Below are 16,092 nucleotides of genomic sequence, written 5' to 3' on the forward strand. Positions count from 1 at the left end.
GGTGCAGATCCTCAAAATCAAATGACTCGGACTCGGGTCCAAAAAAATATGATCGCGACATCCCTAAAAACAAGTGAACAGAACAAGTTTAACAAACTCTCCATCTCACTGCAAATCACTAAATCACTTCAATTCTTCATCCTCGGTGTCACTTCTGAACAACTTGTCGACCTCCGGAGGTAAACAGAGCGACGCAAACTCTTCTGCGTCGCTGTCGTCAGACTCAGCATCAGTTCCAGTTAGAATTATTCTGGTCTTTCTGAATCCCGACAGGATGGTTTCTGTGTCACTGAAGTCCAGACTTTGTCCATCCAGTGACTTCAGGAAAGTTTCATGGTTGCATCCTCCACAAGTCACAAGTTTCTCTCTCACTCCAAACTTTCTTTCTGCTGCTGGATTTCCGTTTTCAGCTGCAGATTTCACGATTTGCAGTTTGTAATCTGCAGAATCTGATTTTGTTTTTGGGGCATTTGTGTTCAGTCTCAGTCTTTGTCTTTATAAGTTTAAAGTTTAAATGTTAAATAGTTGAGTGGTGCAGAAGTAACGGTGCGATCGACTGACATGACACAGACAGAACAGAGGCTCTTTCTGCAGGAGACATGCGCAGTAGAGCCAAGTGACAGTGGTGCAGGAGGAACAGGAGCAGCAGATCCTCACACACAAGACTAGAACCTCTCACCAAAAACATTTTAATATAGAAGTCTCACCGGAGAATAAGGTTATGTTCAGACTGCAGGGCTTAACGCTCAGTTCCAATTTTTTTGTGAAATCCGATGTTTTTTCGAGGTCGTTCACATTTCCAGTTAAATGTGACTTGTATGTGACTCCAGTGTGAACATTAAACGGTCCAAAAGTGTCCCACATGTGACACTGGAGACACGACGACGTCAACCGCAGCGAGCGTCTCTGTGTTTACAGAAGTTGTCCAAACATGGACGCAGCATCGAGCACCTGGAGATTTTAAAGTTCCTCTCGTACCGGAGCCAGAACATGAACAACTGACTTGTTTTAAGGAGGAGATTGAGAAGGAGAAGGACGAGGTTTTTGGTCGTGGTGTTTTGTGGTGAGTGGAGATGTGCTTCACTTCAGTCACATGGAGTTCATTAACAATTTTCTCTTACTTCAGTGCAGAATAGTGACGTTTGTGTCTTGTTGATAACGTGTAGGTGGATGAACCGTTCACACTGAAGTCACATGTTAAAGATCAGATATGTATCAGTTTCAGGAGCACATATCCAAGTGTCCTGGGTCACATTTGAAAAAATCGGATCTGTGTGGTTCAGACTGACATTAAAAGATCAGATACAGGAACATAGGGGCCAAAAAATCAGATTTGGGTCACTTCAGGTGCAGACTGAACACAGCCTAAGTCACAGGAAACACCCAAACCATGAAAAAAGTGCCACTTATGGTCCAAAAAATACGATTCTCAAAAATTAATGCACGATCTGTTTTAGATGAAGGAACAACGTTATAACTAGGGCTGGTATCATTAAGAAGTTGCCGATACGATACATACCTCGATACACGGGCCACGATACGATACATATCTCGATACACAGGCCACGATACGATACATACCTCGATACAGTGCACTTTCGATTCAATATGATATATTTCAAATCGATTCGATACGGTTCAATAAAAAATAAAGGCTAAATCATGGCTGTGATACTAAAAGTCTTTGTTAAACAAACCACTTCTTCTTGTGCAAAGTTCATATGAAACACAAACATTTTAATCCTCAAAATAGTGTCAAAATGTCAAATGTTGTCGCATAAATGAGTTTCCTTTCACTCCACAAGCAACAAAACTGTAGCTCTGTAACAAAATAATTTAGTAAAACACACCTAAAAATACTCTTGGTGATATATCGATACAGCAGCCCACGATATCGATACTGTATCATCACATTAAACGATACGATATATCCATATTCCGATATTTTTGCGCACCCCTAGTTATAACATGGTAAAAAAAGCTCCCAAAAAAATGCTTTTATTTAAGGTGGGGCTTGTTCGGAGATAATTCCAAAGCGCTGGACAACACAGATTCCTTTAAAGCGTTACAAAATCCATCTAAGAATCTGTTAGGTTTATCTAAACATTAAAAACAAGAAGAAAGACAAGAGATTAATTCAGTTTTACTCGCGAGGAGAATGGGCAGAGAGTGGGCATCAAAACCAACAGTCTCCACACGTTCTGATGACTCAAGGCTGTTCTCCTCCTTTTATTTCATTATGAGGACCTAGTTACAGAACGATAATTCTCAAGGGGAAACCAGCCAAGACATAATAAGAAACTGATGCAGCTAAGCATAGTACAAACACATAAAACATGATTAACAATCAGGAGGTGCCTTAGGTATGGACACTGTTGGGCAAGTTACTTTGAAACTGTAATGTGTTATTTATTACCTATTACTGTCATTTCAAAGTAATTCGTTACATTACAATATTACTGCATTTAAAATGTAAGGCATTACATTACTATTGCATTACTTTAAGTTACTCTCACCAAAATAACTTTTGCGCTGTATATGGACTGAACCAGGACTAAACCAGGTCTAAACCAGGACTAAACCAGAGCGAACCAGGACTAAACCAGAAGTGAACTAGGACTAAACCAGAACTGAACTTGGACTAAAACAGGACTCACTGTCAGGTCGGGCTTGAAGGTGACGCAGGAGAAAGGAGCGGCTCTGCTCCACACCTCATGGAGGTAAGAGCGGCTGTCGCCCGATCGCTCTTTACGTACACCCTGCTGCTCGGGCTCACGGTCCTGATTTCAGCAACTATTTGCAGGTACCTGAGCCGGAGCAAGAGTCTGTTACAGCGCGTAACTTCTACCTTCCTTCAGCGTGTCCAGAAGTCCAACTTTCTGTGTGATGGTTGCATCTTCCTCTGCCTTTTGGTTGCGAGTGCAGGAGCCTTTGTCGGTGCAGAACGTTTCGTCGACATTGTGGGTTTCGTCGGGGAGAAAACTTGCAACCGTACAGCACTTCAGAATCACACTGCTACAGATTGAACATGTATTTAAATTTGGCAGCTGAACACATTCTGTACTGTACAGGAGACAGGAGTCGCTTGGCCAATCAGGACGCAGCGGGAGGAACGCAATACACATTCATACAATGTAAAAAAAACAGGGCATGCAAAATTGCACAAAAATAAATAAATAAATAAAAATCTGCGAGACAGTGAAAAGTGAACTGCGATAGAGCGAGGGACGTAAACCAGGTCTAAACCAGAACTGACCCAGGTCCTAACCAGGTCTAAACCAGGTCTAAACAGCGTGGAGTTCTCTGTCAGTCCTTTCGCCCGCGGTCACCTGAAGGTCTACGAGGAGCATCTCCGGCGTTTCATCGCTGCTGATATCGAGGTGATTTTAGCGAATTTGTATGAAGAAAAACCCACCACTTCAATCCAGGTTAAAAAAAACACTGTAACGCGCGTTACTCACATTTGTACCGAGTAAAATATTACTATTTTTCCCCTGTAATGCCGAACATTACTGCGTTACAGCAAAAAGTAATGCATTACTGTAATTCGTTACTTTTATAACGCGTTACTCCCAACACTGGGTATGGACAGACACCATCATAACTCTTCATGTGTGACAGTGGGAGTTGGCTTCATGTGAGGAATCATCTCGAGGTTCACAAGAGCGACAGGACACTGCACACAGTTGTCAAACACAGAGAGGTTATTCATTTTCATACAAGTGATTGGTACATTATAAATCAAAGAATTGTAGTACATAAATGGTTAACTCATAGGCCTAGAATATCACAAGTATTTAGCAAATATGGGATAATAAAATTATTCTGACAATGCTTTTATTTAAGGTGGGGCTTGTTCAGAGATAATTCCAAAGCGCTGGATAACACAGATTCCTTTACAGCGTTACAAAATCCATCTAAGAATCCCACTAACTACCCCCTCAACCGTTTCCATTCTCTCCTCTCTCCGTCTCCAATCAGCCCGTGTCCCTGTGACCGCGCGCCGCCTTAATAGCCTTGTCTGCGTTTGTGCATACGGCAGCGATCTCCGGCTCCGGCTCTTGTACGTTTAAGAAGCCAATTTAAAAGCGCTCCTGCTCCGACCCCGGCCTCCGTGTTCCTGTCATCCGGATAACGCGGGGCGAGCCGGGGAGATGTCATTTTCGAGGAACGTCAAAGCGCCGCGGAGCTCGCAGCGCGCCGCAGCTCGGCCGTATTGATCTGGGGTTTGGCGTTGATCAGAGAGCCGCGGGGTCCATTAACATTTAAAGAACATGTGGAGATGCGGGGAGCGGCGGGGGGAGTTGGCCGCTCTGAGTCACGCGTTCTGAGCGGGAACCGACTGAGCTCATTAAAGTCTTTTTATAACTTCAAATTTTGGGAGATATTACGCATAAAAGTCCCGTGTTATGCCGTTTTTCTGAGCTGTGTTTTCATGTTGTTCCAGACGTGGAGTTGTGTTTTGTTTCATTCACACCTTTGACAAACGAATCCTGCAAAATGAGGCGGCATTTGACGTTGTTTCCTTGTTTCCTTAATGACGTCTTTTGACTCGTCCGCTGTTTCACTAAAGACAAACATTAGAACGGTTCTGGTTTTTCACATGTAAACAGAGGCTGTGATACGTCAGAGCCACTACAACCACACGAGACTGACCAATAAGATTCAAGGAAGCATTTTTGCAGATTTTTTCCAAAGTTAATTGAAGTAGTGACTAGGGATGGGCATGATTAATCGATTAATCGATAATTGATCATTAAGAATTTCATGGATTACGTTCATTTTAATGGACAAACTGAATGTATGTGTGTGTGTCGTGACCAAACAGGTGTGTACATGTGTCTCTGCATCAGAAGGAGCGAGACACAAACAGTGGGTCAGTCTGTAACGAACCGAAGCACAAATGTGGATTTAACCAGGATTTGGACAAGAAATTCCACACTTTCCGTTGCGTTGGGACAAGTGTGAGTCCATGTGCACAGTGGATAAAGCAGCACATATGTTTCTGTGTCCAGTGGGAAAAAGTTTTTCCAGGTGAGAGTCGCTCAATGTGGATGACGAGGCCCCGCCCCCCTCCCCCGTACGCTGTCCTGGTTTTGACAAACACAAATCTGGTCACACTGACCTGTATTCACCTGAGTCATGTCTTTTAATCCAACACAAGTTGAACCACATCAGCGACACAAGAGCTGGAGTTTTATCTTCACTTAGTTTATGTAAATTAGTGATGTGGTTTTAAGTTTTGTTTCTGTGAGATTTGAACAAAACTGAATTAAACACATTATAATGTCAAACAGCTGATGTGGATCTAGAGTCGTTATGTTTATATGTCGTAAAGTTGAATTTATTTATGCAGATTAGTGCAGATAGTAATAATAATGATGATCATTTTAATATAAAAACGTTAATGATTAATCGATAATCAATTGTTAATTCTTCCAACGATCGATTATAAGAAAATTTCATCGAATGCCCGTCCCTAGTAGTGACGATTGTAGCTTCCGGAAAAAACACAAAACGAAACACGAGCAATGGAAAGATGGCGGTGCTGCGGTGCCCAGTTTTAGAAATAATGAGGAGCGGACGTATTTTATGGATAAGTTTAGAGAAAGTGACTTTTATTGATTCCAAAGTGATGATGAGGTTGATTATAAAGTGGAAAACAGCGACAGCGACGAACTTTCAGAGAGTGAAACTTCCAAAGCCGGATGCTGGTGATGCGTCTGCGATGTCCCAACAAACTGTCCAGGACTTTATACTCGATCATGAACCAAAATTGCCCCGAAATCTGAAAGTTGCTGAGACTAGTCCTTTGGAATATTTCAGTCTTTTTTTCCAAGATGAGATGCATGACAGAATCACTACAGAAACAAACACGTGGAGCTCTGCGCACGAGAAAGTGACCAAGACGACAAAAACTGGAGTCAAAAGTCCCATATTATGCTGTTTTTCTGAGTTGTGTTTTGTTTCATTCACACTTCTGACAAATAAATCCTGTCTTTCATCTAAGGAGTTCTGTTCGACCTTGTGATGTCAGGAAGTGCTCCGTGTGTTTTTAAATGTCACAAACCTTTGTTAGAATCATTGGGATGATTTCAAATGTGGAAATCTGAGAATAATAAAGTGTTATTCAAACATGTGTGAATGAAACGAAACACAACTCCAGGTACTGTGTGTTTTCAAGGAGGGAACTAAATTCTAACATGAATTAAAGCTCGAGAGAGAGAGTTTTTTGATCCAATGACCCACAGTATTCAATACTGATTAATAGACTCCATACTCAATATTGATTCCAGCACCACAATGATAATAAAAACTTTTAAACTCTTTATTTAAACGATAGAAGGTGCTTGAAAAAACTAAAATGTGTCTGTTTGCTGCAGGAGTTCCAGTCAGTGAGAACAGGTAGAGGGGCTCTTGGAAAAAAAAAGCATCAAAACTTTAGACACGAAACAAAATCCAGGCATTCTAAAAATAATGGTAAATGGTCACATTTTTCTACAGCGCTTTTCCACCTTCAAGGCACTTTACAACAAGGAACCACTCACCCATTCACACACCAGTGCACGCAGACACTGTGGGCAAGGTGGGTTAAGTGTCTTGCCCAAGGACACAACGGCAGCATTCATCTGTGGGAGCTGGAATCACACCAGCCAACCTGGATCTGACAGCTCAACCTGTGATGTTTATGTCGAGAGCTGGAATCGAACCGCCAACCTTCAGATCAGTGGGCGAATGCTCCACCAACTGAACTACTGCCGCCCATAAGTCGCATGAGGAAAAGTAAACTGTATTTTTCGGACTATAAGTTCCTCCGGAGTATAAGTAACCCCAGCCAAAAAATGAGTAAACCAGAGCAAAAATCTAAGGTTTACTGTCTAAATCAGACTTGGAGAAACTTATCCATGCATTTGTCTCCAGTAGATTAGATACTGTAATGTTCTGCTCACTGGTCTCTCCAAACGAGCTGTGAGACGCTGCAGAACATCCAGAACATCCAGAACATCCAGAACACTGCAGCTCGGGTCCTGACTCGAACTAGGAAGTACGAGCACATAAGTCCTGGTCTCAGGTCTCTGCTCTGGCTCCTGTGGCTCAGAGACTTTAAAGCAGCTCTGTTTGTACAAGTCTCTCCATGGTCGAGCACCAAAGTCCATCTGTGACATGTTAGTGTCATATGAACATCTCACACTCTGAGGAGCTCAGGGACCAACTCCTGCTGGTGCCCAGAGTCACGACTAAACAAGGGGAGTCAGAGTTTCAGGTTCATGCAGCTAAAACCTGGAACAGTCTGAACATGTGAGACAGACTCTTCTGTGACGCTGTTTAAATCCAGACTCTAAACATTTCTGTTTAACTGTGCAAATAACTGAAAGGTTTTCATTCCGCACTCTTCTCTCCAATTTATGTCTCTCTTTTTTAATTTTAATCTTCATGATTATTTATGTTTTGATTTGTTTTTATTATGATTTTAATGTATTTCTTATTCTGTAAAGCATTTTGAATTACTTTGTGTACGAATTGTGCTGTACAAATAAACTTGCCTTGCCTAAGGAAGAAGAAACAAAACATATATAAGACGTGTCCAGACGTCCCTGTTGACCCGGGACAGTCTCACTTTTGTCCCCTGTCCCAGCAGATTTATCCAAAACCACTGATTTGTCCCAGTTAGTTGGAAGCAACAGTCACGATTCTGTCCAATCAAAGATGAACTGTGAGTCGTTTCTCTGTCATGGTTCAACATCAGAGCCAGAGAGGGAGTGTGTGAGTGGGCATGTGTGTCTGAACGGGTGTGTCTAAGATGTAAATGTGTTGGGGAAAATATGGACACCCGAGAAAGTTTAATGTTTATTTTGTTCACTTATGAATACCACAAGTCATATCAGCACATAAACTACTCCAACACTTAGAACGCGGCGGTGAGAAATGTATTTTTGTCATTTTTATATGTTAAGTTGTGTAAGTGTAGAGAAAGTGTCTTGTAAAATCTCAGTTCTGGCAGTTTGACTTTACATGTTGAGGAAAAAAAAACTTCAGTCTGATGCCAAATGATGTGAAAGAAAGTTTAAATGTCACTATAAAGTTTTTAGAAGACACTTTCTCTACACTTACACAACTTAACACATCGAAATGACAAAAAGACAGTCCGCCCCGTTCACTGTGTGCGCTGACATTTTTGCTGTGACGTAAATCCAACCGACTCAATCCCGAACCAGCCCGAGTTTGTGTTTGGGAACCCTGATCTGATTGGCCGTTCCATTGCACTTTCTCGAGGTGGAGGTTGGTTTTTCTCAAAGTTCCGAGCACAAGAGAATGAACCGTAACCGTCTGAGTGGGCGTGTCTTAAAGGTTGTATGGAGGATTTTTTTTTGTTTCAAGTTGTCAGTGATAGATTATAGATGCAGTAGCCTTGTAATTATGATGACCAAAAAAAAGAGAATAAAAATTCATCAACTCTGGACGTGGTGGGGCTAAACATTTGCCAATAGATAACGACACTGCCTCGTTATCTGTGAGCTGACAGGCTGTCAATCAAACTCCCTACGTTTCTAGTGTAACTGACTTGCCTGCGCCGCCGGTACGTGGTTTACGTACGACTGTCACACAGTCCACAGACGCAAGACGCACAGACGCTGTTTACTCCACCAACGCAACAGTTCTTAGCGGCTTTTTTTGACCTATATCTTCCTCGCAGTTCGCACAAAGTTTGTTGCAATGGCGACAAGAATCCAGGAGCAGTTCACCGCAAAAGAAAGTCAATTTTTGAATTGCTGAAAGAAGAAGACAAGGGGAAAAGCAGCGAAGCCAAACTAAGGTGATTCTTGTAGATTCATTCCAGCGATGGCGCGACTGAAGCAGACGAAGGGTCTAAAGACTGAACCACTGGTCCACAAATTACTCCTGGACAGGAAACTTCTGCTTATTATGAAAACGTACTTTATTTCCAAGAGCGAGACAAACGTTTTTCAGGACACGAAAGCGATATCCTATGTCTGAAAACGTAATCTTCAAGGCAAAGAAAGAGTCCGCTTGCTGCTGCGTGTTGTAGTTAGTTCATTCGCACTGAATCTCCGCGCAACCTTCTCTGCACCCCTTTCCTGCTCCTGTCCCCGCTGCCCGATCCACTCTTCCCCCTGCTCCTCACTTCTCCGTCTTGTCTAACCAACACTGTAGTTAGTTGTTTACAAGTCACGTGCACCATCTGTAAACAAACCTGTTTCTGGCGTAAGGAGGAGGAGGGAGGAGGCGTTTCTACGTAGGAGCTGTAGGGGAGGGGAGGTGGTTTCACGCATGCGCAACATTTGAAAAAGGACAAACAGTCGCTGGATTTCTCCTTCCTTGGAAAATCCTCTATACAACCTTTAACTGTCCTGTCCTGTGCGTTTTCAGGTCTCCGCAGACTCGGGGCCGCAGTTCCAGAGTGACCCTCAGACCTTCACCATCGGGGTCCTGCCTCAGCTGCCCGGGTTCCCTCAGCTCTCCCCGGACTGCGAGCTCCAGATCACGGTACGTCCACCCGTCCTCACCACACCATCCTGACATAAAACCACAAATACTCTTTAAACTTTAGTCACTTTCAAACTTTCCTCAAAACTTTTCTGGAGTCATTACACAGTAACCCCCAATTCACACCAAAGCATTGTGAAAAGACAATAAAATACAAATGGAAAAAAAAATAAACGGCTCTTTACATTTATTCAATTCCAGGTGGGTTTACAGCTCAAAAATACCAAGAAAAACCAAAAAAAAACAAGTATTCTAACTGTGAGCGGGGTCGCCTCTCCACAGATCTGGCCTGTAACCGACCTAGTTTAGTTTCCATGAAGGCAGAAATGTTTAAAGCCATACTGTGAAACATTCCGGACAAAGCGATAACATTTCCATGGAGAAAAGCGTTTGACAGAGGCTCCGCCAGAAAAGTTACGCAATCCGCCTTTAAATTCCTTGCATCCAATTTCTTAAAGGATCTGCAATAAACATTTGTCAAAATTATTGCTTCTAAAAATCGTGGGTGGGGACAGTTTAGCTTAATTGAGGTCTGTTTTATGATCCAGAACTGTGGAATTAATTGGAAGAAAAAAAAAGAAAAAAAGTGCTTTCCAAAGTGAAGAAGTGCAAAAAGTTAAAACTACTGTATTTGATCAGAAAATGAACAGGATATAAAGCTGTTTTTGGTTGTATTTTCTTCTCATTTGCCTTGTTCTTTGTCTTGTTGTTGTTGTTTTAGGCTCTGGAGGACAGGGTCACCGAGATCACCCCCGCCGCGCTCTCTTTTGTCGATTCGGAAACGCCCAGTGACAAACTCATCTACAACATCACCAAACCTCTCCCCGCTGAACACGGTACTGAAAATATACACGAAAAATAACTTAAAGGAGACACATCAGCTTTTAAAGGGTCTGTATTACGCAAAATGGACTCTTGTTAAGTTTAAGTCATTTTCTCATCAAAAACAGACCTGGATTTGTGTTTTGTTTCATTCATCTCTGTGAAGTTTGCCCCCATCAAACGCAACACAAAAACAAAAACACAAAAACAAAAACACCTACGTGAAAATGTCAGTCTTTTGTGCTCCGTTTGTGCTGCAAAAAGTTTTGTTTGTGCGATTATGGATCTTAAGATATTAGCAGTTTTATTTAAAATGTTAAATAGCCTCAAAACAGGCAAAAAAAATTACCGTATTTTCCAGACGATTGAGCGCACCTGAATATAAGCTACATCAACAAAATTTTAACAAAATTTTAACAAAATTTTAAAATTGTACATATGTCGGCCACTCCTGAATATAAGCCGCAGACAGTGTTGAGGAGTAACAGATTACATGTACTGGAGTTATGTAATCAGAGTACAAATGATGAGTAACTGTATTCAGTTACAGTTACTGTTTCAGTGAGTGATAATTGGATTACAGTTACTTGGTCGAAATAAATGGATTAAACAGAGGGATTTTCCTGTTTTCACATTTTGGGCTAAACCAGGACTAAACCAGGACTAAATTAGGACTAAACCAGGACTAAAACCAGGACTAAATTAGGACTAAACCAGGACTAAAACAGGACTAAACCAGGACTAAACCAGGACTAAACGAGGACTAAAACAGGACTAAAACCAGGACTAAAACCGGGACTAAAACCAGGACTAAATTAGGACTAAAACCAGGACTAATACAGGACTAAAACAGGACTAAACAGGACTAAACCAGGACTAAAACCAGGACTAAATTAGGACTAAACCAGGACTAAAACCAGGACTAAAATCAGGACTAAACCAGGACTAAACCAGGACTAAAACCAGGACTAAAACTGGGACTAAAACCAGGACTAAATTAGGACTAAATTAGGACTAAACCAGGACTAAAACCAGGACTAAATTAGGACTAAACCAGGACTAAAACCAGGACTAAAACTGGGACTAAAACCAGGACTAAATTAGGACTAAACCAGGACTAAAACCAGGACTAAAACTGGGACTAAAACCAGGACTAAATTAGGACTAAATTAGGACTAAACCAGGACTAAAACCAGGACTAAAACAGGACTAAACAATATGACACTAACAGTAGGTGGACGTACTTATACATTTCTAATTTCTCATATAAAAATCATTTCTCTATCAATAATATTTTTAATTTGGTTAAGGAAAGACTGGGCTTTGTATTTTGCACAAAAAGCACAAAAATGGACAACAAAAGGACAACATTTTTGTGTCTGACCGTCTTTATTTGTTACACGACACAGCGACATGGCGCCTGTTATAGGAGCGTCTGGAACAGTGAACAGATCAGGTGTTTGAGCTGCGTTCATGAGCTGCAGTAAAGAGCAACGTTTGTTACTTCAAACCAGGTCTTGATGGGAAAATGTGCGGGACATTTGGATTATTTTTCAATGGGGAAATAAAACGCCACGATACAGAAGGTTTAACGTGACAGTACAGCTCTGGCAGTTTTGCGTCTCTACGGGAGTGAATGGAAGCGAGAGGAGGACACGCCCCCCATGCTTCCAGGTGTGGCTCCGCCTTTACCAGTTACGCTGATCACCAGACAATCCAGACACCGACAGGAGACTCAGCGCTGCGCAGCATCCGGCGTCAATGGGTCAAACTCAACACACCTTCACTAGAATTATTTGGATTGGCTAAATTTCCTAAAGGTAAAAGGAGCTCTTAACTTGAAAACTACCACTTCATGACATCACAAGGAGGAACAGAGCGTTTTGAGCTTTGGAGATGTAGACAGACTAATAATAAAGACTTACTCAAACAAGTGTGAATGAAACAAAACACAACTCCAGATCTTTTTTTGAGGAGGAAACAGCATTAGAACCTGACTTAAACCTCACAAGAGCCAGTTTTGTGTAATATAAGACCTTTAAAGGTTGTATAGAGGATTTTTTTAAGGGAAGAGAAATACAGCGACAGTCCTTGTGCGCGTTCAGAATTACTGTTGAAGTTTCCTGTCTAGAAGTAATTCAGTGACCGACGCGTCAGTTTTTAGACCCTTCGTCTGCTTCGGTCGCGCCATCGCTGGACGAGATCTCCAAGAATCACCTCAGTTTGGCTTTGCTCCTTTTCCTCTTCTCTTCTTCTTTCAGCGACCTCAAAAACGGACTTTCTTTTGCGGCGAACCGGTCGTGGATTCTCGTCCGCCGTCGCGACAAACTTTGTGCGAAATGCGAGGAAGCAACAGTTCGAAAAAGCCTCTAAGAACCGCTGCGTAAACCACGTAATCCCCCGCGCTCCGACGAGTCAGTTATACTAGGGAGTTTGATTGACAACCTAACAGCCAATAGAAAATGAGGGAGCCTCGTTTTCTATTGGCTGATGTTTATCTGGCCTCACTACGTCCACAGTTGATAGATTTTCATTATTTTTTTTTTTTTGGTCATCATAATTACAAAGCTGCTGCGTCTCTGTAATGGTATTTTAATCTTTGACTGACAGTTTGAAACAAAAAAAAAATCCTCCATACAACCTTTAAGTCCCTCCATTTTCTGCCCTTATAACCTTGTTTTTGTGTGTGTGTGTGTGTGTATGTGTGTGTGTGTGTGTGTGTGTGTGTGTTGTGTGTGTGTGTGTGTTGTGTGTGTGTGTGTGTGTGTGTGTGTGTGTGTGTGTGTGTGTGTGTGTGTGTGTGTTTGTGTGTGTGTGTGTTGTGTGTGTGTTTGTGTGTGTGTGTGTGTGTGTTGTTTGTGCGTGTGTGTTTGTAGGAGTCCTGGAGCATCGTGACAGACCTTCCTCCCACGTGTCTCAGTTCAGTCAGGCCGACGTGGACAAGGGCTTGATCATCTACAGACCTCCACACGCCCCTTCACACCTGCAGGAGCTCTACACTTACTCCTTCACTGGTGAGAAACTCTCCGTCTGACCCTCCACAGACGCCGTAGTTTGAGTTTCGACCACCGAAAGTTAACAAACAGGGGTCTTAAACAAGATTAAGTGTGGTTATCAAAAGAATCAATACCCAGATATTAACTGATAGTAATATTTGTTTGGTGTTTAGTCTTTTGAATAGTTCGAGTATAAGACCCACAGACAAATAGAGTGTGTCGTCAAACACGGGTGAATCCCGACCTCGAGTATCATATAAACCACAGGTGTCAAACATACGGCCCGGGGGCCAGATCCGGCCCTCCAAAACCTTTAATGTGGCCCTGGCTGATTTTCTACTTAAATATTTTAAGGATATTTTCTATTAAAATCTTGTTAATTTTCTGCAGTGCTGAGCATAGCAGCGTCTCTGTACGTGGCCCCTCCCACCAGAGCAGCACAAATGAAGACTTGTCTCTTTCCAAACGCTCTTAAAGGACGATCGTTTTGACTGTTGACCGTGACACCCTCATCAGAAAAATGTCCAACATGAGAAAAGTGGAGCCGAGTGCAGGATTTTACAACAAAAATTTATTTATTCCTGTTTACAGACAAGTTCATGTTAAAACTTTGTGTTGAAATTGTATTTTTCTTAAAGTTTCAGGTTGTTCATAATATTATAATATTATAATAAGAAAGAGTTCATCAATTAAAAAAAGATTTCTGTAATAGATTTGTGTGTCTCTGCACAAATATTTGAACTTATTGTTATTTTTGGGGTTTATATGACATGAGTTTTCTGATCCGGACACTTTGGGATCAAAGTCGGTTGGACACGACCCCCGGAACAAAATGAGTTTGGTCCCCAGACCGGGACCAGAGTGACTCCGAGCTTTGACTCCGAGCCTCCGGTCTGGTCCCGGTCTAGTCTCGGTCTCAGTCCTACTCTGATCTCGTTCTGGTCCCGGTCTGGTCCCGGCCTGGTCCTGGTCTGGTCTCAGTCTGGTTTCAGTCCCGCTCTGGTCCCGGACCTGGATCAGTCCTGGTTCAGTCCGTGTGCAGTGCAAAAGTCGTTATCTGTTTTTTTTTTTTCCATTTTTCATTTAAACACAAAATCGAAAACTGAAAAAAAAAACGAATCATTATCTGTTTTTTCATTTTGGTTTTGGAGACAAATAATGAAGAAAACTGTTATTTTTTTTTCCGTTTTCTTATTTTTGGTTTTATATTGAAAAACGAACGAACGAACGACACTTGGATTTTTCCGACACACTGACCTACAAACCACCGTTAAAACACTTGTGGTTTCGTTCGCGTTTGTCTCTTCGCTCGTCTTCTCTTCTCCAAACTTTCGCTCTGATGTTAAAATCGACAGTAATGGATTTAGAGCGACTTAACACGGACGCGCCGCAGATAATCCTAATCCCACATCAAAGCTCCTTTTAGTTTGACTTAATCTGGGTTTAGGCCTTCAAACCTTCAAAAGAGAAACGCTCAGATCCGCTCTCCTCCTCTCACCTGCTCGGAAAAAAAACATCGCGCTCACTGTACTTTCATATCCGTCTCATCTCATCTTTCTAACGTCTGTCTTTTGTTTTTTTTTCTTTTTTTCTCCAGGGCTGCCGGAGTCTCTCAGCATCTACTTCACAGGTAAAAGCTTTTCCCTTATTTGGAGAATTTGTTCTAAACGATGTTACTCATTTTTCGCTTTTGTAAATGATGAGAAATGTCGCGTTCGTTCGTTCGTTTTGTTTATTTCGGTGATGATTTTACATTCAGAAAGTGAAATGGGCTCAAGTTCTTTTTCTCAGAGACGGTGTTTTGTAGCTTTTACTGAGAAAGAAATATACACAATTTAAGATGTTAATTTATTATTTTGAGATCTCACTGTATGCACCAAAACACTTCAACTCTACTGGAAACACTGCAAATACTGGAAATAATCTTGGAAATATTGGAAAAATTACTGGAAATACTTGAAATAATACTGGAAATACTGACAATATTGGAAAAATACTGGAAATAATACTGGAAATATTGGGAAAAAAATAGCAATAATACTGTAAATACTGTAAATATTGGAAATAATACTGGAAATATTGGGAAAAAATTGGCAATAATACTGGAAATACTGTAAATATTGGAAATAATACTGGAAATATTGGAAAAAAAATTGGCAATAATACTGTAAATACTGTAAATATTGGAAATAATACTGGAAATACTTGAAATAATACTGGAAATACTGACAATATTGGAAAAATACTGGAAATAATACTGGAAATATTGGGAAAAAAATTGGCAATAATACTGTAAATACTGTAAATATTGGAAATAATACTGGAAATATTGGAAATAATACTGGAAATACTTAAAGTAATACTGTAAATATTGGAAAAATACTTGGGGAAAAAAAAGGAAATACTTGAAATAATACCAGAAATTGTAAATTGTGGATTTTTCCCTTTGCTGTAAAACTTTTCCCCATAATCTTTATTTTTTATGTATTATATGTATTTTTTTGTAGTTTGCCGCTCCCATGTCCTCTCCTCTCTCCCCTCTCTTTCTCCTCTCTTCTTTCTACCCCTTTACCCTCTCTCCTCTCTCTCTCTCTCTCTCCTTACTCTCCTCTCTTCCTCCTCTCACTCCTCTGTCTCTCCTCTCTTCTCTCTTTCCTCCACTCTATCTCTTCCCTTCTTTCTCCTCTCTCCCCTTTCTTCTCCCTCTCTTCTCTCCTCTCTTCTCTCTCATCTCTCTTCCCCCCCTCCCCATCTCTTCTTTCTTTTC

General features: G+C 41.4%; 1 protein-coding gene across 1 annotated transcript in view; it reads left to right on the forward strand.

Moving 5' to 3' along the window:
* Positions 1–16,092, forward strand: part of fras1 (Fraser extracellular matrix complex subunit 1) — a 607,084-nt gene that overhangs the window by 396,294 nt on the left and 194,698 nt on the right. Inside the window, exons 33-36 of the mRNA XM_055161976.1 lie at positions 9,391–9,507; positions 10,229–10,343; positions 13,206–13,343; positions 14,923–14,955. Coding sequence (XP_055017951.1) covers positions 9,391–9,507; positions 10,229–10,343; positions 13,206–13,343; positions 14,923–14,955 — 403 coding nt within the window. The remainder of the gene's footprint in view (positions 1–9,390; positions 9,508–10,228; positions 10,344–13,205; positions 13,344–14,922; positions 14,956–16,092) is intronic.

Source organism: Boleophthalmus pectinirostris, unplaced genomic scaffold, assembly GCF_026225935.1.
Source record: "Boleophthalmus pectinirostris isolate CB_2022bp ecotype Guang Dong unplaced genomic scaffold, ASM2622593v1 HiC_scaffold_4, whole genome shotgun sequence".
In the NCBI taxonomy this organism is placed as follows: Eukaryota; Metazoa; Chordata; class Actinopteri; order Gobiiformes; family Gobiidae; genus Boleophthalmus; species Boleophthalmus pectinirostris.